The sequence below is a fragment of the Sinohyriopsis cumingii genome, chromosome 9 (assembly GCF_028554795.1).
Source record: "Sinohyriopsis cumingii isolate HCF-2022 chromosome 9, ASM2855479v2, whole genome shotgun sequence".
Taxonomy (NCBI): Eukaryota; Metazoa; Mollusca; class Bivalvia; order Unionida; family Unionidae; genus Sinohyriopsis; species Sinohyriopsis cumingii.
In genome coordinates, this window is record NC_142969.1 from 30776622 (window position 1) to 30801372 (window position 24751).

General features: G+C 32.9%; 1 protein-coding gene across 1 annotated transcript in view; it reads right to left on the reverse strand.

Moving 5' to 3' along the window:
• Nucleotides 1–816: 816 nt before the first annotated feature.
• The window catches only part of LOC149791494 (uncharacterized), a 40857-nt gene continuing 16922 nt past the window's right edge, over nucleotides 817–24751 (reverse strand). Inside the window, exons 2-3 of the mRNA XM_089969211.1 lie at nucleotides 5244–5413; nucleotides 817–2895 (exon numbers count right to left, since the gene is read on the reverse strand). Of these exons, the coding sequence (XP_089825337.1) occupies nucleotides 2713–2895; nucleotides 5244–5413 (353 nt within the window). The 3' untranslated portion in view covers nucleotides 817–2712. The remainder of the gene's footprint in view (nucleotides 2896–5243; nucleotides 5414–24751) is intronic.

Genomic DNA, 24751 nt, shown 5'->3' on the forward strand with positions numbered 1-24751 from the left:
GACAGTTTTCTCTTAAGTATATATATATACATATGCATATCTAGCTATCCATCCATATGTGTGTATATATATATATATATATATATATATATATATATATATATATATATATATATATATATAGAGAGAGAGAGAGAGAGAGAGAGAGAGAGAGAGAGAGAGGGAGAGAGAGAGACAATTTGTAGGTGACTTTATTCTTTATATATACACACACACACACACATATATATATATATATATATATATATATATATATATATATATATATATATATATATATATATATATATATATATATATCACTTGCATGTACGCATACAGATTTACATGTTCATAATCCGATATTCAGTGCGATTAGCCCATATGCATAATCGGTTCAGTGCGATTAGTCCATATAAATTAAGTCACCTACTAATTGCACTATATCATTAAAAGCGATTTCGATTACAGATGTTAAAACAACATAAAGAGGTATACAGGGCTTATAAGAAGACGTATTTGATTACAAGGTCAGATAAGATTCATTTTCTTTAAATATGCTATTTTGTACGTTAAGAATTGTTAGTTCCCAAATTTCGTGGCATCATCATTCACACGTTTTTGTAAAAGAGATCGAGTGTCAACAAAATAATACTTTCTCTGGAACATTAATTTTATGCTAGTCATTTCTCTCCAAAATAAACACAACAATGTCAGTCAACAAACCGAAAGGAAATTGTGGTTCTTGATAATTCGGTACAGAAATGTTCTTCAATCTATCAGCAACATCTGTTTTAAGAATACGTCTGGGAATAAGTACCAACATCATACATTAAATTCAGTAAAATAGTTTATTTCAACATTACTCTGATACAGTGTAAATCAAGGTAAAATAACACCATCAGATATATACTCCTTGAGGAATATTCATATCTATGGCAAAAATTATTTTTCCAACTTACTGTGAAAATATTACAAACGCGTTCATTAATGTCCTTTTGTGTTTATTGATGTGTATTTCTTTTTCCAGTGTACAATGGGGTAGGGGATCAAACACGAATTTGTGTTCTCATTTACTTTATTGTTATATTATACATTTTAACATGCTTAAGCAAAGCACGATTTGATTAGATTAGATTATGCTATCACACACACACACACACACACACACACACACACGCTCACACACACCACCAACAACTGGATCAACATGCATTAACTAATAACAGGAAACGCTGTAAACGGACATAATTAAAAACCCAAATTGTATTCAGTATTATAGTCCAGCTTGGGGGCCAATAACCAGAGGCGGCGTTAGGAGTACGCGGGGTCTAGGGCCGACCATGACCGCGGGGGGCCAGAGTATCGGTATCTCGATTGGTGTGCTACTGCAAACACTGATTATGTCTAGACTAAATCAATTTTCGCGATTTGGCGCACGAATTTAGTTTTTCAATTATTCATAAAAATAAACAAAATCATGTTTGTGGACAATCGGGTTTTTTAATCGAAATAATAACATAACGTGCATTACGTGCGGACTGTATCAGCGTTTCCAATTTACAGGAGAATATACCTTGACAAACTCATAAGGACCACCCTAGGCCTGAAGCGCGGGGCCCCCTCAAGAGCGGGGCCTGGGGCGATCGCCCCACTTGCCACCCCCAAACGCCGTTCATGGCAATAACAGCTTCCTTTCGTATTCTTCAGCAAAAGTGTTATTGATTAACTTGATAATAAGAATATAATGATTATATAATGATTCTTTTTACGATTATAAGATGATGATTAATAAAAGAAAAATAATTTACCAAAAGAAGGCAAACGATAATCTCCACATAATAAAGTGTATTATCTCCATTTCATCTCTGAAAGGTACTTTGCGGTATGGTTAGTTTTACCCTAAAATATCCCTGAACATATGTATTGAGTAAAACATTATTTAAACATGATTTGAAAACTCATTTGAGTTTATATTAAATAAGGTAAGGCGATGTCTTATTCCAAACATATTCTAAAGACGTTTCGATTTGTTTGTTGCATTTAAGCAGTCCGTTAGTGCTTGAGCACACTGTAATAGTCACTGAAGTTAAGACTGGTTTCTGGTTTATATCACTTTGATTCAGCAAAGTTTAATTATTAGCAAGGGCCTTTTTTCGTACATTAGAAGTAACCTATCGGACAAAGCATTGCCTGTCAGGTTGGGGAGAGTTATCATTGGAAATAGCTATGTTCCGAATTACATTCTCTCTTTAATAAAATGTGAATGTAGTAATTTTATTGATGATGAATCGAAAGGTCGACAAATGATGACTCCGTATTGATACCTGACAGATCTGCGTCTTGCAGTGAATCCCACTTATAATCAGTTTGAAACCTCTATGTTCCAGACTGGTACTTTTACAAGCTCCAGACGAGTTAACGGGATTTCAGTTAAATATTACTTATCAATTGATTGTACACAGGAGTACAGACAAATACAAGCCCTTCGCCTGAGTTTAATGTGCTAACAAATAACGATAGTATCCATCATTGACATGTGTCCTGTTCTGGAACTAATGTAACAGTGAACACAATCGTCATATTCGTCATTCAATCACACTAGTATTTTGATCTCTTTCACATGAATTTGATGTGAACAAGTTGTCGAATTCATTGCAACGAGTAGGTTTTCCCATCTCCATCACTTGCATTTACGAATGGCATGACACCAGAACTCTCGATGTTACAGTGTCATGACGTCATGCTGTCCACTTGTAAAGACTTATTAACGTCCTCACTGTCACTCATTTTGTTTGTTGAGGTTATTGTTGGTGCCATTATCGGCTTAAAGTGACCATCCACTTTGTCTTTGGCAAGTTTTGTTCCTTTAACTCGCTTCCATTTCATCCTTCTATTCTGGAACCACACTTTCACCTGAAAATTTGTATATTGTCTCAATTAATAGCATCATCAAGTGTAAAAGCATACTAGAGAATTGACGACTAGTATTTGTATCGATTCATGACATATATATATATATATATATATATATATATATATATATATATATATATATATATATAGAGAGAGAGAGAGAGAGAGAGAGAGAGAGAGAGAGAGACAGACAGACAGACAGACAGACCAGACAGACAGAGACAGAGAGAGACAGACAGACAGACAGACAGACAGTGCGAGAGACATTAGGAACATCAGTAGGAATGGTGTTGTCTGATTTTTGTATATCAATAGCTATAAGAATTTAATTAGTCATATTAGTAAAAACTCGATGGAATCACACTGCAGGAGAATTGTTACGCAAGGGCAAATGTGAGTTTTTGAGAAAGAAATAATACACTTTTGAAATGTTTTATCGACTTCATACGTATGAAAAAAATTGAGAAAAAATGAATTACCAAATTATTTATGGTTGAATTTGTGACAAAAACTGAATGCATATATAGCTGCCACTAGGTTGAATACATACAGTGGCGATATCACTTTCAGCGATACCACTTTGAAGTTACTTTATTTTCCCATGTTGGAAATATGTCTGGTGTTACTTATGATTTCAATATTTGTTTCCATATTCGGGCTTATTTCAGTTTTCATCGTTTTCTGGTACTTCTATCGTCCTAATCATGACTGAAAACGATACACACAAAAAATCGCGAATAGATGAGTGTTGGATTGGAAATCAAAATTAAGTAACTATCGAAATTTGGATGCAACTTCTGTTACAGAACTTAACTGAAAATTTGTCAAGATTGCAAAGTCAAGCTTGAATGCAGAAATAAAAAAATCGAAGGGTCCAAATCCTTAGAGGTAAACTAAACATCATTAAAATCTTGTGCTTTAACGGTGTCACGCTTTGATGTCTGCCCAACGCGATGCGATGACGCTGTTGTTTATATAGCATCCACGTCCCTACAATGTTCACTGTATCAATCCGAGCAAGAAATGTGTTATCCAAAATAAAATTCTAACAAAGATTCGTACGAAGCAAGCATTAATTTGACAAAATAAGAAGTTATTGTGTCAATATTTTGGCAAAACTCCGCAACTTCATTGTACCGATGTAGTAAAGCAGCTGTCAATCCCACTAGCACAGAATAGAGAAAAAAGTCCATACAAATCTAACGTGTTTGCCTTAAAATATATAACGAAATGAAAATCTACGTATCTATTTTGTGTGTTTATTTTGATACGATTGTTGGTGGTGTGCGTTGTTGTTTTCTTTCGTTTCGTTTTTATTAGTTTTTCGGGGTGGGTATATATAAGATTGTAGAATAATTAATACATATTAAAATGTTTTCACAAATGTCCCAATCAGGATAATTGGAAATCTCAAATTGATAAAAGGTTCCGAAAATAATTGGTTAATATAAATGACAGTCTGCTAAAACGTCTAGATACACCCTTCTATTTCTCTAGCATCACAGAAGGACTGGCTGAGGACGGTACGTATGTATGCGTACGATTTGGAGTTTTAACGTAGCTTTAAAAAATTTCAGTCATATCGCTACGACGTCTGCAGTGTGGCAGTTTATAGTGATGTCTAGCACTGGGGCATCATGCCCCAGACATGTATCGTGATGTCCCACCCAGTCACATTATCCTGACACCAGGCCGACCAATCCTCTTAATGCTGAGCGCCTAGGAAGGCGGCTATTAGTGCCATTTTATATGTCTGTATTGTATCTCGACCTGGGTTCGAACCCGCGACCTCCCATATTAGAGGCAGACGCTCTAACCACTAGGAAACCGGAGCGGTCAGACTGAAGACGGGAGAAGTTAGATAAAGATAACAGAAATATCACGACATAACGAAATATAAATATCAATTGGAGGGTATTTAATGTGAGAAAAACTACTCGTTTGAGGCATATTTGTTGAAACGTTTTATAGAAAAATTTAACTAACACTGTCCAAAACGTGGGCATTTAACTAAGTAAACACGTAAATATACATATGAACAGACTTACAGATATATAGATATAGGCACAGTAATTACCTACGTACCTCAGCAATGTATTTATTCTTTGTAGCCTGAAATATCTGAGCCAATCTTAACTTTATAAGATCCAGTTATTGACAAGTAAACGGATCAAATAATTGCAAATAGTTACACTGACAGAAAGACAAATAAACAGACAGATGGATAGATAGATAGACAGACAGACAGACAGAAAGACAGATAGATCGATCGATAGATAGATAGAGAGAGAGAGAGAGAGAGACATGCAGGCAGGCAGGCAGAAAAATAGATAGATAGATAGTCGCACCTGTCTCTCTGTTAAGTCTAAAGCTACCGCTATTTCATATCGCCGTAACCTTGTCAGGTAATTATGAACATTAAATTCTTTTTCCAGTTCACGAATCTGATGCTTGGTGAATGCCGTTCTTTCCTTTCGTGGCTTGACAGAGAGGTCCAGCTTGAACGGGTCTGAGGTTTCTAATAATAATAATAATAATGATAATAATAATAATAATAATAATAATAATACAAATATCTTCCTATGTAAAGATATATATATATATATATATATATATATATATATATATATATATATATATATATATATATATATATATATATGTATATATATATATATATATATATATATATATATATATATATATATATATATATATATATATATATATATATATATATATATATATATATATATATATATATATATATATATATATATATATATATATTTAAGAACCAGATTGAAAATTAAATATATATATATATGAATCCTCTCCTTTTTCAATTTCTGTTAATTTTCGTTTCACTGGATGCATATAAATTTTATGTATAACATCAACTATCACTTTCTAGAGCATACACACTGCATGATACGAAACAAAAAAAAAACATGAATCATCTGGCATATTATATATAACAATATAATAATATTGATTTCATAATGCATGATACTCATAATATAATTATTTAATTTGTTTAGATTGGACATGTTATGATACTTAAATAAATGTCTAAGAACAACAAATTGGTATATATAGGTATAGTCGTTTCTTTTCGATACTTCATGTTGCAAAGAAAAATCTAAACCACTTGAAAATTCTATTGGTTTCTAAAAGCAGTGATTATCTCTGAAAATATAAATGTAAAAATCGAATCAGTGAATAACTTTCAATTTTTTTACTCACACCCTGTCATAAGTAAAAATTTCAGCAATATTTAAAGTCTGGGGCATTCAAATAGCATTACTGTTGTTAAGCATCAATTCAATGCTTCTCATCAACCTGGTCTTTGATTACTTATATATTTAAGGAAATATTAAACGCGAGATAATCTATGCATCAAAAGATAAAAATGCTATTTTATAAATGTCAGACAGGTACTGAACTTCATTTCAAAAACTTTCTACGCTTTTCTGCCTTATTTCTATGTCAAATACGGTGTTTATACTTGTTAAACTAAACAGGGCATGCAATTCTTGAGAATCGTAACTCATCACAAATCAAGGCTTAATAATTCGTGGGAAAATGTTCCGGATTTATGTTGAACCTTATTAAACTTGAAACATTAATTGTGGCCCTTTTCTCACATCAAGATCTCCTTGAGAATGTAGTAAACCTTTTCTTGAGTAGAACTATGATATTGTGTGATTTAATTTGTGATTTAATTTGTGATTTAATTTGTGAGATTTTTAACTGAAACGTTTGATGAGTATAAGAGTCAGGACTTAATGGACACAATACACAATTTTAACATTTTTTTTAAAGTCACACATTGTTATGTTTTACAATACACAATTTTAACATTTTTTTTAAAGTCACACATTGTTATGTTTTACAATACACAATTTTAACATTTTTTTTTAAAGTCACACATTGTTATGTTTTACAATACACAATTTTAACATTTTTTTAAAGTCACACATTGTTATGTTTTACAATACACAATTTTAACATTGTTTTAAAAGTCACACATTTATAGGCCTACTGGCCGCCATGTACAGCCTATCAGGTGCTGAAAAATGGCGGTGAACCCCACAACAACAAAGTTATTTGGAGTAAATTAGTGATAGCATATAGAAATTGGTTTTTCTTTTTAAATTACCAGTGTTCAGACAACCAGAAGAAATGTTCTCGTATTACGGCGTTATCTCTTGTTATGTGCTGTAAGATATAAATTATAAGATCAGGTTAGCAAACAAGGGTGGACCTTGTCTCTAAAAGTAATTTGATTTGCAGTCTCTTGAAAGGTATCAATATTATATTATTATATATAAAAACCTAATTTAAACAACATTTTCTGAAATGTTTGACATAATTTATATTAAAAAATCTTCACATTTTTCTATTTCATTACCGCATGGATGTTTACTTTGCTTTTATTCCCTTGATTTTTCGATTTATTATCCTTTAAACGTCATTACGGACACTAGTCGCACGAAGGAGAAAACTCCATACGAATTACCGTATGATGCAGCAACTGACGCATGATTTGCCTATGGAAAAAATATGTGTGCAGAGAAAGAGACCAAACGCAGCTGCTTCACTAAAACCGATGTGTTTCAAAATAGACAAATTATACTCTTTTCGTATAAGCCACAGCTAAAAATAGGTATTAAAACAAAATGTACTGCCTTATAAGAAACACACCAAATCATACGCCCCTTGCTACTATGGACAGCATGATTTTTATACTGAACGCTGCCTACGGTTATGGGTAAAACAACACCTGGTTTTCCACAGCACCTTAAGGCAAAGAGTTGAGTGTGACCCCTACATAGCCCTGAAAATGACCAGATATTATTCCATATATCAATACTGCATTTGTGGAATGATATAGATAGACTCATTAGATACTAAAATATAACTATATAATTATTTTTATCTTATGAAACGTTATTAAAGTATATTTCGATTAAACTCCACACACAAAAATGAACTTCACAAATAGTTGTATTGCATACATGCAACGAAAATAGGGATCTAGATGTTTGCCTTAACATCACAAGCTCACAAACAAAACGAATAAAATCCGCGAAATATGTAAAGAAGAAGACATGGGTATCGAAAGAGGAAAGTAAACATATGTGCGAAAATGCGATATAAAAATATTTTAAATGTTTAAAATATTTTGTATAATTGAATATAAACAATTCACAAAAAGGGTTTAACGTTATCGTTAAAGGTATTATATATTTTCCTTATAGCTACTTTGAAGACAAACAATTTTGTGATTGTCTCCGTGTCTACTAAAAAGAAAAGGAAAGAGTTTGTCAATGGATCTCACATTGTGTGTTAGGTTTAAATGTAATAGGGAAGAAATAAATAAACAATGATGCAAAAATATTCACACAGGACAGATAGTTATATATCTCGTTCAAACCAGGAATTGAAGCTTTATTCAAATCTGCTTGCCTATTTTCGTGCACTTCGAGTCTTTACCTTCGACCTTTTTGCACCATTCTGTATTTATTGTGGGGGTGGGGCTGATAGAAGTGACCTTAGGCTCTGGTGCAGCAGAGCTAGGCAACTGGTGCTACCATTTAAATGACGATGATGATGATGATGATGATGATGATTATTATTATTATTATTATTATTATTATTATTAAAATCATATGCCAATTATTTTGAAATAATTTGCTTTATCACTGATTATCTTCAAGATTACTTTTTCCTTTAGCCAAATCACAAATATCTGAAGATTTACACTCAAATGGCGGACATCGTTTAAGAGGGAGATAAATCTATATAAGAATGGTACGTTAAACACCATCGTAATTATCATCAGAAAGACTATTATTTACTTCTGATCAATATTTCCCCATATTCTGTCTTGTGTTCCTTAACATGTTTCAATAGAAGCGCTAAGTAGCTTTTCATAAGCTCAGATGCTTTTGATACCATACTAAGAGACAAAATAATTATAATTTGTCATTATAATTAACTGACCAACACCTAAAAGATAAGAACGGAATAATGTACCCTTAATTCAGAAAAAGTTTAACGTTTGGATGTCAGTTGAAGAAGTAATCATTGAACAAAAAGGAAACGAAATTATATTTTCCGATAGCCATCTATGAAAAGCCATAATGGACACATTAAGCAATATAGATATCAATCATTTACAAATGAACAATGACTTGAACGATTTCTTCTGCAGACGATATATATATATATATATATATATATATATATATATATATATATATATATATATATATATATATATATATATATATATATATATATATATATCGCCTTTCTTAATTGTATGCAAGTGTTCAAAGGAAATATCAAGATACTCCTACATTCATAATGTCTGATTTTAGTGCAATATATCTAGCTTCTCTTTCCTTTATCTTACGGATTTAGCGGTATGGAGCAATTTTAACGTGCCGTTTTCTTATTTGCATGCACGTTGCGTCCTATGCATCTTTGTTTGATTGACATGCTAGAACCATGGGAAGATAAGGAAACGATAAATGAACCAAAGGTATATATATATATATATATATATATATATATATATATATATATATATATATATATATATATATATATATATATATATATATATATATATATATATATATATCGCTCTCTCTGTCTCTGGCTGGCTGGCTGACTGACTGTGTGTGTGTGTATATATATATATATATATATATATATATATATATATATATATATATATATATATATATATATATATATATATATATATATATATATATATATATATATATATATATATATAATACAAATCAAACGGCGAATAACAATCCTTTCAAGTGCACTGGATCCAGCAAGGGATCATGTGTGTCAGCGATTGATTAAGATAAATGCAATAAACTGACAACGAGCAGTACGAACTAGTATCTAACTAGACTGAGCGCTTTCGACTATTTCAGAAAGTCCTTTCCAAGGCAAATACAGAAAATAGACAAGACAAACAAATAAAACAGAAAAATGGTCATGTTTGCAAAACTTTACATGGCTGTTTTTACAGGAAATTAACCTTTAACTTTATTATGTTTCAAACCGTTTATTTCAACTTGTTTCTGGTACTGTAAAATATTTGTTTTGACTTAGAAATCGATGAGCCATAACGACATCTGTTAGTTTATGTAAATTTATATAAGCGCAAATGATATCACATTTAGAGAATTATTTAAAAGAAAATGTGTCTGCTGCAAAAGATAATTCTATTTGTGCATGGCTGGTGTTTTTTTTTTTTTTTTTCTTTTTTTTAAATTTTTTTTTTTTTTTTATAGTCTTCATGGTTTAAAACGCTTGGTTTTAATGTTCTAAGGCGGCGTATCCAGTAAGATTCCTCTCCTTGCCTGGTTTGGGAACTCTAGTTGGGGTTGTGAGCAATTGCAATTAGTGTTATATCGCTGAAAGTGTGGCCAGGGGAGGAGAAGTGTTCTGCAAGGATTTTTGGTCTCTGGTAGGTTTGTTCGGGAGGATTAACTTTAGTGCGTCCGACGATTCCACGATGGGCCAGTGTTTCCAGATGATTTTACGTACTTTAGGGTTGTCTGGATGGTAGATCAGGATAAATGGTGTCCTATCAGCCTTTTCCTTCTTTCCATATTTTAGTAGGTCATCGCGGTTTGTTTGTTTGGCCATTTGGGTTGCCTCGTAATCAGGTGTTTGTCGTAGCATCGGTAAATTCAATGTTTAGATAGCTCTTCAGACCTTTTTAGGAATATTTCATTGTCGGAGCAAATTCTGCGTATCCTCAGTGCCTCGCTATATGGGATGTTCCTAATGCAGTTTTTTGGATGACACAGCATCTTGGGAGGAGATACTCTCTCTTATATATATATATATATATATATATATATATATATATATATATATATATATATATATATATATATATATATATATATATATATATATATATATATATATATATATATATATATACAGAGCATTGGATCTACGTACGCAATATTAATGATAATAAATATCCTCAAACAGCTGTGTTGGTGAACACCTAAACATTGCTCACCTGATTTCAAAGTCTAAACAGTCTAATGACTGTAGTAGGTTTTGAATGCACATATTTATGTATTCATTTATGTATTTACTATTTTCTAGGGGATGGTTGGGGAGAGGGAGGGTCAGGTGTTAAGACCTTGTAAGGAATCTCTTATCCTTTGACCTTACGTAATCTGAATAATATAATTTTATGGACTTTTCTTTGTTACGAGTTTCGTACTCGAGAATGTTGTACAGATTATGTAAATGATCGAACGACAGCAGATTATCATTCAGACAGACATTACAGTAATAAGCAAAGAATTTAATTAAGGAATATTTTCAATCCAAACAAATAATTTGTCAAGTATTTGTTAAATGGAATTTTAACTAGTACAAGCTGTTATGTTATTGATAATTTCAGAGTTTTGTATAAATGAAAATAGAAGTTAATGCTTGACATACTTTTTGCCATAACATTAGCTATCACGAATGAAACATATAGTTGTTTGTTTTTAAATGTGTTATCTTTCTTTCGTTCAGACCTCGTCAAAGGTCAGACGAGTTGATCTTCTTCAAAATGTTACGACTTTTTTTGTCTTGTCACTCTTTGTGGTTTTTCTCCCTGTACATGTACATTCAATTGTTATGAAAAAGAACATGTTTTAGCGTTTGTTTTTCAGTCGTTTTTCAAAACATCACATGTGTGTGTGTATGTGAGAGAGAGAGAGAGAGTACTGTATTATCATATAACGCACATCATTCAGATTGTTTTTAACATTTTAGTTTCAGCAAAGGTTGCTCGTTGCTTTTATTTTATGTATTTATTTACTCTTTTTGCGTTTAACTGCTAAATTGGCATATTTTGCAAAGGAGTTGCAAACACCTGCCGCTTCATTGATAAGGATTCGAAAACAATCCATCTATATATATCGAAAACAAATGAAATTGATATACGATTTTCGCGAGAACAAGTTTTAAATATTCTGTCCGATGCGTCGCTTCCAGTGTGCTATATACCGGTCAAATCGTACTGGCAAAAAGTGACGTCACGTCCTCCATGTCGTTCCACTACACCAGAGGGCACAAGCACAATGAGTTCGTAACGTAATGGCAAAGAATGCTCAGAGACTTTGAAAATCGTTTCCATCTAGGTTACTGACATTTATAGATCAAATGTTTTTAATATTTTGGGTTCAGTTCCACAATCATTCATCATTTTCGACAAATGACAGGATTTTTATAAGTTTTGTCTTGTTGTGCTGCAAGCATCTTTGCATCTTTCACGTTCAAATGACCAAGCGCGTGAGAGACAGACGCATTTTATTATTATTATTATTATTATTATTATTATGTATATATATATATATATATATATATATATATATATATATATATATATATTTCTCTCTCTCTCTCTAGCTGTGATGATGAGCTTATCATTACATCTAGGCAAAAAGAAGGATGTACTGTGCAAACAATGGAGTAAAGTGCTTACCCAGCAACAAATCAAAGGTGCCGACACGACCCTAAGTGTGCAGGATTATTGTTACCCACGACCTTTGACAACGTCAGGAAAGCTCATCATATAATTGTTCTACTGCGTTTTGTGGCGACACATCAACACTTGAAAGACTATACAGTGAAGGATCAGTGAAGGATTGGGTCCCGCTACCGCTTGCTTTGGTGTGTCATGACGTAAATCAGTGAGTCACTGCGGCTGGGTTTTAAACACGCTGATTATTCTCGTTTTTAAAAATCATTACAAAGAACATTACGCACCTCATAATGAAAAGATCCAGGGACATAATGGAATATGATAAATAATATCGACAAGGAAGATACCGATCAAAAATATTGCATGGAAATATTTTTTCATAGCTTAAATAGATAAATTTAGTGAACACAGATAGTGACGATCGAGTATCCCAGAAACGGTATAAGCAGTGAATATTGTCGATAACTCTTGTTTGAATGAGCGACTTACAACTAAAGAAGTATTAAATGTCGCTAACTATCTTAAAACTTGATAAAAATGATTAATTGATAATATATGAAAGCGATGTATCAAAAGCTCAATTGCTGATTCTTTATGTAAGTCATGTAATATAATCATGAACTGTTTTTAACCACAATACAAAATTTAAGATTGTATAAATTCCTTGACTAAAACAATATATTATCCGAGACTCAAACTGAATTCATGAATGGCTACTCCACAACAGACAATATTTTGCTTTGTTTGGCCTTATTTAATTTATTAGACAATGCAAATATAAACTTGTCTGTGCATTTTTTTATATTCAAAAAGTGACTTTGATAATGTATGGAGAGTTAGATTATGGCACAAACTGTACTCCGTAGGCATAAGAGGGAAATGTTTTAATGTTATATTAAATATTAATATTGATGTCAGATCATGTGTATATGTAAATAATGAAATTTTCTGTTTGTCTTTTTTTCTCTCATGTGAATAAAGTACGTAAGACAATCGGAAAAGTTATCTTCTTGATTGTTCTCCTTATTCCTAAATGACCCTGAATCTTCTTTGTTTGCACATGGGTGTAGAGCACGTGATGTACCCTCCAAACATACAGACACTTTATATACGTTAAGAGGTTTGTTGCTTGCATACGCTGATGACACCATACTTGTCGCAGATAATCCTGCCGACATGCAATATACTCTTTATATGTTTGGCAGATATTGTGATAACTGGAAACTTACAATCTAAATCGAGAAAGCAAAACGTATCGTATTTGGTACAACAAAGAAGCATACATATAAATTAAAGATACATAATGCCAACAGTGATGTTGTAGGTGAATATAAACACTTAGGTTTTATATAACACAGTAATATAAAGTTCTGCAGTGGCCTGAATAATCTTGTATCCATAGCAATTAATGGTATGCCTTTGCATAAAATGGGCATGCACATTATAATTAGGACTGTTGATTATCAGTTAAAACTGTTCTATCAAACCTTTGTACTGATTTTAATATATGCTTTTGAAATTTGGGTATTTTTGAAATCTGATCTAGTTGGAACAAAACTCATAATTATTTCCTCAGAAATATGTTGAATGTCAAGAAATGTACAACTTGGTATTTTCCCCTTAATAATCAAAAATAAAAGTCACATGATAAACTGTTGGTCTAGAGTGTTTAGCGGACATTAAGAAGAAATGTCTTATCGTATGTATTGTCGTTTATACAAACACTTTGGTGATAACTAAATATTTACCTGAAGTAATATCTATATTAGATGATGACGAATTGCGCTACGTAAGGAGAAATCAAAGTTTGGTGTCAGTTAAATGGTTAACATATTAACTATTTAACTGACATCGAATAACGATTAAGAGATCAATACAATGAAGCTAACATCAATACATCATCTAAAGGTCTTAATTACAGGTTATTTCTAACTAGTTTAGATTTAAAACAGATCTATTTCTTATTACCAAAAGCATATCTAAACACTTTATTAAGTTTAGAACTGCAAATCATAGATTTCCCGCTGAAACCGGTCGATGGGTTAATGTTCTATATAACGAAATATATTACAAACTCTGTCTCAAGATATAAATAATGAAAATCACAATCTTCAATTATGCTTTTATTTTCATGATGAAATGTCAAAACTTAATAACTCATTTGTATGCTTCCAAGACTAATGTTTATAAATGTCATCAATTAATGAATTAATAAAAACAGGTAACGTATGACTCTTTAAAAACAAAATACAAAATAAAGATAAAAATCCAAACAAACATTTGCATTGTTTTTGTTGTGTTTTCCAAACCTCGTAATCTCTCTTAAGCTTGATGTAATAATATCACACGCTATATTCCTGTTCTTTTTTATATACCTATGTCGTACTTTACAATCTGAGTGTAATAAAGTTTTGTCTTGTCTTGTCTTGTCTTGTCTTGTACCTAGATCTTATAGAGATCATCAGAGAACCACTGCATGACGTCAAAATTAAGTGTACATATATCTGGTTAGCAGAATCACTATGACAGCGAAGGAACGAGACGAACTCTCATTTTATTCAAATTCATTATCAAAAGAAGGGCGTGCTCGCAATATGAAAATTCTAATGTATATTAAAGATTATAAGGAACTCTAATCAGGATGGATACAATTTGTCATTAAATAATAATGCGCTTGATAAATATAGACTGTTGATATCACTTTGATATAGAGATAATGTGCTATTTGGGTATATCCTTGAGTTTTCCTTACTATCTCTTCTAGTCTGCAGACAAAATTGGGTTTAATAAAAGCAGCGTTACTATTTTTGTGCCATCTCGGATTTTATGATACGGTATTTTTGACAGCAATTAAAAATTTGCTTCACCGCTCTGGAGACCTAGTGGTTAGAGCGTCCGCCTCGGATGTGGGAGCTCGCGGGTTCGAATCCCGGCCGAGTCATCCCATAGACGTAGGCAGGTTAGTGTTTGGACTGGTCGGCCTAGTGTCAGGATAATGAGACTGGGTGGGACATCATGTTTGCGGCATGATGTCCCAATGCTAGACATCACTATAAACTGCCACACTGCAGACATCGTAGCCATATGACTGACAAATTGTCAAAGCTACGTTAAAAATCCAAATCACCAATACACACACACAAAATATTTGCTTAGTTTTGCGGTTTAACAAAAATTGGAGTGATCAAAGTAAAAAGTAGGTCTATTTTTATATATACCGATATTATTATTATTATTATTATTATTACTTTTTAAGAACGTTGCTAGAAAAAACAGAATAGTCAATAACATATGTACTTCGCTAAGATGTAGAAAGAACACTTGCATGGACACCATGTCTTATATTTTTATAATAAGACCATTATTTCTACATGTCAATTAGTATGTTACCAGTGGTATTAATTTTCTAATCTCGTGTTCCTCATTTCTTGGGCAATTTATACTCGTCGACAATTTTTGCGGTGTCATTGAAAAAATTAAACATAATCCACCCCGAGATCGAAGTGTTTAAGAAAGAACTCGTTTCCAAATAATCTTTTGTTTTGTCACGAGTTATGGCGGTACAATTTTCTGTTAGAAACATATCGAAGTACACATGATAGTAATACAGGATGCAAATGTGTTAATTTCACCTTTAGTACAAAACTTGGAGTCTGGCGGATGAACTTAGACGACTCCAAAATAAACGTCTTCGTCATTCTTAGAACCAGTTTTCTCGACTTAAACCACAGTTCTTCATCTGAGTTACATTGAATGACAGTTACAAAAGGAGAGATATAAACATTTAGATAACATCTCAGTTAGTCGTCAATCTAGGCTTAAGCCTATGGTCATTATGTCAACCATACCAGGAGACCCTAGACCTGACAATTCCCACCAACGTCACAGTGATGATCGTTATTGGCTTGTGTGCACTCACAGAGCCAATGTAGAGCTGTATTCGTTACGGTTATAGAAATACTTTTATCAATATGTAAAGGTTAGTACATGAGAACATCTTATGTTGCTCTTAAATATTAATGTTAAAATGTTAAAAGTTTGCAACACTGAAAAAATAATAAAAAGGGTGTTTGTTTTAGATTTATTACCTTTAATAAACAAATGTTGAATTATGAATTTGTTGTACGAAGAAATCAGAAGCACTGCATGCGAAAATCATCCTCTCTATATAAACCTGATATATGGATCAATGGCCTGGACTTGAAAACGGAAATATCATTAGCGGAAGACAAACTATTGTGATAGCTTTCCCAGGGCTATCATAGATCACTAACCCCCAAGATGTGGGAGGAAAACGTGAGTTATGCCTGTCGGTGTTTGTTGTATTAACACCAGGGCAACTATCAGATTTGTTTACGGACAACATAACAAATCCTCGTTAAATCGGAAGGTGATCTGCATCTGCAAATTAAAAGGAGCATTCCGATTGTATTCCTGTGTTATTCTGAAGGGTTTTCTCGTACTCAGTTTGCAACTATACTGTATTCGTAAGCCTTTTACGTTCTACATATTCCAGGGAGTCAATCATAGATGAGAGGCAGAATTTTTTAAATCCTCCCATTAAAAAAATATTTTCTTTAGATATTGATTTTTGTCTCAGAAAGTTTAACCTCCTTGTGATCTATATTGTACGTCATATGCATACAGTATAATATCGGCTGTAATTTTGAAACTTGGATCTCAGGGATTATATCAGGTTCCTGCCGAATCTGTCCATAAATGTATGTCTTATGCCTTTAATTGGTTTCTATATGTGGGGAGTTTGGTTTTCTTCTAATTGTCCTCTAAATATTTTACACTGCACTCCTTCATCCCAATTCAAATGTCAAAGAAATGAATTGTAGAAGTCATACGTACGCATGTAGGAACCTCAGCATGTATTTCTCCATATACAATACTTACACTTCAGATACCAACACCCACCAAACCACATATATTTATACACATACAATGATTATAGGTGACATGAAAACATCTAAGCACATGCATTTGTACACATACAATATTTATACCTGACTGCAAACACCTAATCACGTATATTTGTCCATATACAATATTATACTTGAGATACCAATATCAATCTAAGCATATATAATTATCCATGTACACAATGTATAATCGATATGCCAACACCTAAGCATGTGTATTTCCCATATACAATATTCATACTTCACATTCCAAACCCTAAGTGTGCATATCTAATATTTAGATCTGACATGCTAACATCGAAGCGTGTATATTTGTCCATATTCGATATTTATATCTGACATGCCAACCCTTGGGCATGTATGTTTCTAAATATACAATATTTATATTTGACATGCCAATACCAAAGCATATATTTTTCTCCATCTACACCATTTATACTTGCGATACCAACTCCAACCTAAGCATGCATATTTGTCCATATAAAATATTTACTCTTGGCATGCCGAACTGTAAGCATATTTCTTGTTCCATATACATTATTTATACTTGACATGACAACACCTAAGCGTGTGTATTTTTCCATATTCAGTATTTATACTTGACAATGGCAACACCTAAGCGTGTGTATTTTTTCATATACATTATTTATACTTGACATGACAACACCTAAGCGTGTGTATTTTTCCATATACAATATTTATACTTGACATGACAACACCTAAGCGTGTGTATTTTTCCATATACAGCATTTATAAATTAGATATCAACACTAGCCTAAGCATTTATATTTGTCCATATATAACATTTATACTTGACAAACAAATACAGACTTATATATATATATATATATATATATATATATATATATATATATATATATATATATATATATATATATATATATATATATATATATATATATATATATATATATATATATATATATATATATATAACTCCCGAATTCGGTGCATGCGCCGCTATTCTATCATGCTGGTTGATCAATATCGATCTTAGTGTCTTTACTTTACGACTGGTTATCGTATGTCAATATCACAAATAAGTTGAAGTGTTTATATGTTTGATTTGGAAACAATTCTTATTGCCATTTATTGTAACAGTGGTGTTTTTTAATTGAAGTGTTTTAATTTTGTTCTTTGATGGTCCACAGTTACCATTTAATTGGGAACGGCTGTTGTACAGGGCAAAGGTGCAAACTATCTGATATTTAGGCCCGAGCTTGCCACTTGTCATGTTCAGCATTTGTCGTGAGTGCCTCAAGTGTAAAAGTAATAACCGTATAAGTAGTTTCGTATTTTAGCTTTTGAGCTCTTCATAAAGTTGGTTCGGTAATTTGAATCTCTTTTAAGGCACAATTTGCATGTAAAGCTGGCCTTTAAAGTACCCTAGGCTAAACTTGTGTGGCAAAAGACTTTGAACAATCCGGAAGTCGTGTTTCATGTTTGTCCACTGTCTATAGTACATACCCAACATGGATAATTCCCGGTTCTCAGGATTCAATAGCCTTCAGTCTGAAGAAGCATTTTGAAATGTCCCAATGCAATACTTTTTATGAGAACAAAAAAGTATGGAAATTGCAAATGTTCGAGATTTATCACAATTCAGAAAGGGGAAAAACTATTGAGGAATTTTAACTGATACATTATTCGCTCAATTCCATCTAATTAATAATACTCACACCTTTTACAGAGCGTTTTAGTTGGAGGTCTATTCTAAAAATGTCCTACTTTTCGCAGGATACTGTATCCATTAGATGTACCTAGTGACACAATATGGAAAGAATAAATACAGCATCATTACAGTAAAAGTTCATTAACAACAACATTAATTAGTGGAATACTCTTCTTCAATAGGATGACTCGCTCAATCCTGCATCAGCATCTTTTGTCTGCAATATTACCAAAGCAACCTCCCTATCAACCGTCACAAATGCGTGGGTGGGGTCCCAATTTGCATTTAAAAGTTTTATTTTAGGAAGCCACATAAGCTTTCCGGGGAACCCATAATTTCGTGTTATTCGAAAATTAGAAACCCAAAATATAAACAAAACCTTGTACTCGCAGGATTTCAAGTTTCAATGTTATACTATATTTAAAACATATCTTTCAGTGACTATTATAATTTATGTTGCCGTTTCAGTTAATACGTTCATTTAGTATTACGTCTGAGTTACATTTTAGTGTTTTTGTGACACTTGTAATTACAGTGTATTGTGGGTTTTTTATTATATAAAACTAGTTCGTTTTGTTGATTATACACAATGTAAAATATTCAGCAGCTCTAAATTGCTAAAACTTTAGTATTTTGGATTACACGTTTATCTCATTTAATCTGACAGCCATGCTGTAATCTAGCATGGTACATTCTTATCATAGGCGGAGAATGTCTTAATTACGATCGCTTGAAGGTGTTACATGGTGATAGAACATATTTTTGTATTACGTAAGCTATAAACCCACAATGCTGCTCTTTTGGGCGCTACACTGCAGTCACCCTTGACTACCAGTGTCATATTTTGAGGCTGCATTGCAGCTAATCTCAGACATTTACTGAAATCCTACTCATGTGTTAAAAATTAGAAATGATTATGCAGCCTCAGTTTCGTATTAATTGCATTCATGCGGAATGCTTTATCAATATCCATGAAATAGGCTGGCGTTAGGAATACATATATAAACTTGCAGATTTAATATATCAGCGGCGTGTGTCCAGTGGACCACTGATATCGAACATAAACAGAAATGTATCCCTTTCAAGTGCACCTATGTTACACCGGCACCTGTTTTCAAAAGTAATTATTGGATACTAAGGACTGTAACGCTCATAGTTCCTCGAGATAGAAAACATAAATAACTCGCATTATTAAACAGGCTATCTTAATCTCAAGAAGCAATTTAAACAACAAAAAAAGAAGAAAAAAAAAGAAAAAAGAAGGACAGATTGATAAATATTATAAGGGTGTGTTATTTTGTTAGGATCCTTCGCACACTGAACATCTTATAGGAGTTTATTTACAATAACAATTTACAATCAGATTTACATTATAACTGATAAATATGAACTCATATATGATTTTAATTATGGGTGTGCCAACAGGCGGAAAATGAAAGGTAGTTTCCCCAACAACCACAATATCTTCTCTTGATCTCCCACTTTATATATTCGTCCTTCTTTCTAAGATGAGTAGCAATGGTTGGACCTAAAAATTCCCTTAAGCCTTACTGTCTTGATGGTTAATTTATTTCATACCTCGATGCTTGAAAACACCCATCGTAATATTGAACCTAACTAGAAAGCACCCCAACCAAACCACCCTAAATCACACAATAGACACTATGATCTATTACTAATAGGAAAATATTCAATCTCTCATCAATTATACCACAATGACAATATATCACACGTTAGAATTTTTAATGTGGATATCAAAGCAATGGTACATTTCTTCTCATCTCATTTTAGAACTTTCTTTTATCGGCATTATTTAAGACAATGTCATTACTTACGAAAATGGCACAAACAATTAAACAATAAACTAGGTGTTTGTAGAAAGAAAATTATATCGTCTCTTCATTGTTAAAGAGAAATTATTAGATTGTCCCCAGGCGAGGTTTCAAATTATATTGACAAAACTTTGCTAAAACAGTGAACAATAAATCAGTCAAACTTAGACGTAACCTGAAAGTAACATTTCAATATCCTGTTTAGACTGGACATCTATTACACTTTTCAAATCTCAACATTTTGTTTTAGCGTTTTAACTTGGTATGACATGCGAATAGGTGGACTTAAAATATACTGTATTCCCTGAGAATTTATGCTTTGAATCAACTGTTTCTTGTAAAGATTGGAATTTTCCCCGTTCCAAAATGTTTTACAACTACTGCTAGTCTGCCCCACACCATCAGACATTCTGAGCTCAATATAAACACATGAAATCCCAACGGCGCATTATATAACAATTCAATATTCTCATCGGGAGCCCAAGTATCACTCCGTATAGAATCGGACACGTGTAATCTGGTCAAGGGAAATCCCACTGGACCCCCAGAACCTCGTGCATTAGGAGAGAAAATAATGGGGAGAGGCTCTCGCCAATTTTTCACCAAATGACTTAATTGGCGTTTAATTTTAGATTTACTGGAGAGTGAGTCTGTTTGAAGAAGCCCTGGAGGACGAGAATAAACGAAGTGGGTGTTTTTCACATATGGTTTTCAGGAGTTGTCCGTCATGAACAAGAAATTTGATCGTGAGGGAAAATAAAGCTCAAAAGAAGAAACTAAGGACTTCCGTAAGCATATGTCATTTAATTGTTTAATTGGAATGGAAACAAAGGAAAATACCATAAATTCACCCAAACAAGCTGACAGCCCTTAATTATAAAATGCAAACTGTAGGTAGAGTAGTTAGTGAAATCGACTCGTTCCGGAAAACAAAGAAACCACAACTGGTTGTATGTATGTATCTATGTATCTATGTATGAGGGGTATATATATATATATATATATATATATATATATATATATATATATATATATATATATATATATATATATATATATATACCCGCTTTTGTTGAAAACAATTTTTTCAGTTATCTTGCGGTGTGTAAAATTATTTGCCAAGCAGCATTTATTGAGCACGAACATCAAGTTAACCTGTTCAGTCGTTGTACGCCTATTGTATGTATAGGAACCCGTTGGATAATTCAGGGGTGGTAAATAATGTTTTACCCACAAGTATTTTCAATAACAATATCGAGGGCCAGCCTAATTTTAGAGAAAATCGCCTTTTACGATCACTGCCATCTCACATCTGTCCCTGTGGGTTCGAGTCTAGGGCTCGGCCAATGTGGGTATGTGAGTAAGCTTGCCTGTCGCTTTCCTTGAATCCATGGTCTTTTCCGGGCTTTCCCCGGGGTTTTCCTACACCACATAGTCTCCTCACCATTTATAGCATTGTGTGCTGGACAACGGCGTTAAACCAACAATAACAAAAATAACAATGCCCAACATTTAATTTTTTTCTTTTTTTCTTCTTACATATCCCATATCTCTATCCGATCCTAATACACACTCTCTCTCTCTTTCTCCCTCTCTCTCTCTCTCTCTCCCTCTCTCTCTCTCTCTCTCTCTCTCTCTCTCCTTCTTCTTCTGTCACAACCATGATTTGCAATTATTCCACTTCCTTTATTTTGCCTTTTAAGTTGCGCTACTCTAATGCATAACATCCCTATTTGAATATATACATGGAATTGTCCCACATCTGAGACGGACGCACCAACCACTAGACCACAGGAGCGGTCTATGAGTGAGTACTCTAGAGTCTATATGACGAATTAATTAAAACGTATTGCATAATTGATATGCCACTTTAATGTACAAGTTATAATTTATATAGATATGCAATTGAAAATTAAGAACAATTCATAAGTATAATTTGTGCACTTCCCTTTAAGTGGGTGAGATGAATAAACAAACTTTCATTGACTTGTTTCACATGTAACCATCTGTACCCTCACTCTATGTCGAGGAAATGTTTAACAAGTTAAATTCTGAAATTACTTGAAGCATTCGCTGACCTTAGCTTTAGCAGTTCTTCAGAAGCGGAAAGTTTCTTCTCCAGTGTCGATTTTAATAAGCAATTATAAATAATGATTTATTTATAGCAACAAAAAAAAAAAAGAAAAAAAAAGTAGAGAAGTCCATTAACATAACCGAATATGCAGAACTTTCATATCAGGTGGCGTAGAGTATTCATGTTAAAGAAGCCAGGCTTACTTAGACACTTAATATCCCTATCCGAATATATACATGGAATTGTCCCTGTCCAAAATTATGTTTCATTTACAATGATATTCGCAGGCAGAATAATAGTGACATCTAGTGTAAAGCTCACCACAGTGTAGAGTAAAACACCAGTATGATCATTATTATTATCCAAATAATTTCGCTTACGTTTGTTAAATACTTGCCATTTATTATTAAACATGGTTTATTTATAGCAAACAAAAGAACATGACACAACCGAAGACACATAAACTGCGTATCTGATGGCGTAGCGTATTCCTGTTAGACAAGTCTGGCTTACTTAGTCTCAAGATCGATATGAGAGAGAGAGAGAGAGAACAAACAAAATTTAGAACAACAAAAGTTGGTCTAAATTGTCCATAATTCAATTCATGCAGATATGATGTAAACAAGATATTCACAGACACAGTTAATTCAATATATATATATATATATATATATATATATATATATATATATATATATATATATATATATAGTTTTAAAAGTACAGAATTTATGTTTTAGTGTCAATAATGTATGTAATATAAAATGAAAATTTCACAGTTGTTTATTAATGACGGTCTGTGATGTAGATCAAATTACTCTTTGACGATCCTGCCATTATATTATTTTTCTTTAATTTGAATGTCTTAATTCATTTTGAAGCCTCCTTCTGAGTAATGGCATAGTTAAGAATTTCGTAATCATTGTGAATACTGACTATTAATCGTTACGATTGTTTTGTTTCTACAGCGTGTCCAGTTCAATGTTTTGTTTCTACAGCGTGTCCACTTCAATGTTTTGTTTCTACAGCGTGTCCAGTTCAATGTTTTGTTTCTACAGCGTGTCCAGTTCAATGTTTTGCATAGTGTCCAATGTAATGTTTGTATAGCGTTCGAATTCAGTCTGTTACACTAGCTTGTAAGTAAAGTATAACTGCAAACGGCACAGACACATATGTCGTCGCATAGTGTGCCGACAACAAAGGATCTATGCCATTTCTTAGGAATAATCAGTAGAACAAACAGCATAGACACTGCCAACACAAATGGGTCGGCATACCATGGTTTGTATTAATAGTTTTCAGATGGTCTCGTCTTATACGAGGGTACATACGGAGATTGTTACTTTTCCAAAACTCTGTTAAGTGTTGGTTCTTGAGTTTTCTAAGGATTTCTTTTGTGGTGTAGTTATATGTATTTTAGTACAGTGCATCATGAACAACGTATAAGTCTACTTAAGGTTAGGTTTTCTCGTTTGCAAAAGTGTCAGTTGTGTATATTTCTTGCTATAGCATACCCATTTCTCGCATTTTGACATGTACATCCAAACCTGTTCGCACATTTTGATATTTAAATCCAAACCTAGGTTTGTTATCAGCCGTAGTCTTAATGTTTTTACTTGCACATAAAGTTCAGATAGAAACCTGCCGAAACATGACGTAGTACTGTCAGGTAGCCTGACTGAGGAGGACGTTTATGACGATATCCATTTCCATAGGAGTCTAAACAATTTACTACATATCTCAAAGTTGTAAACAGCTCGGCACGAGTAGCGTATGATGCTGACA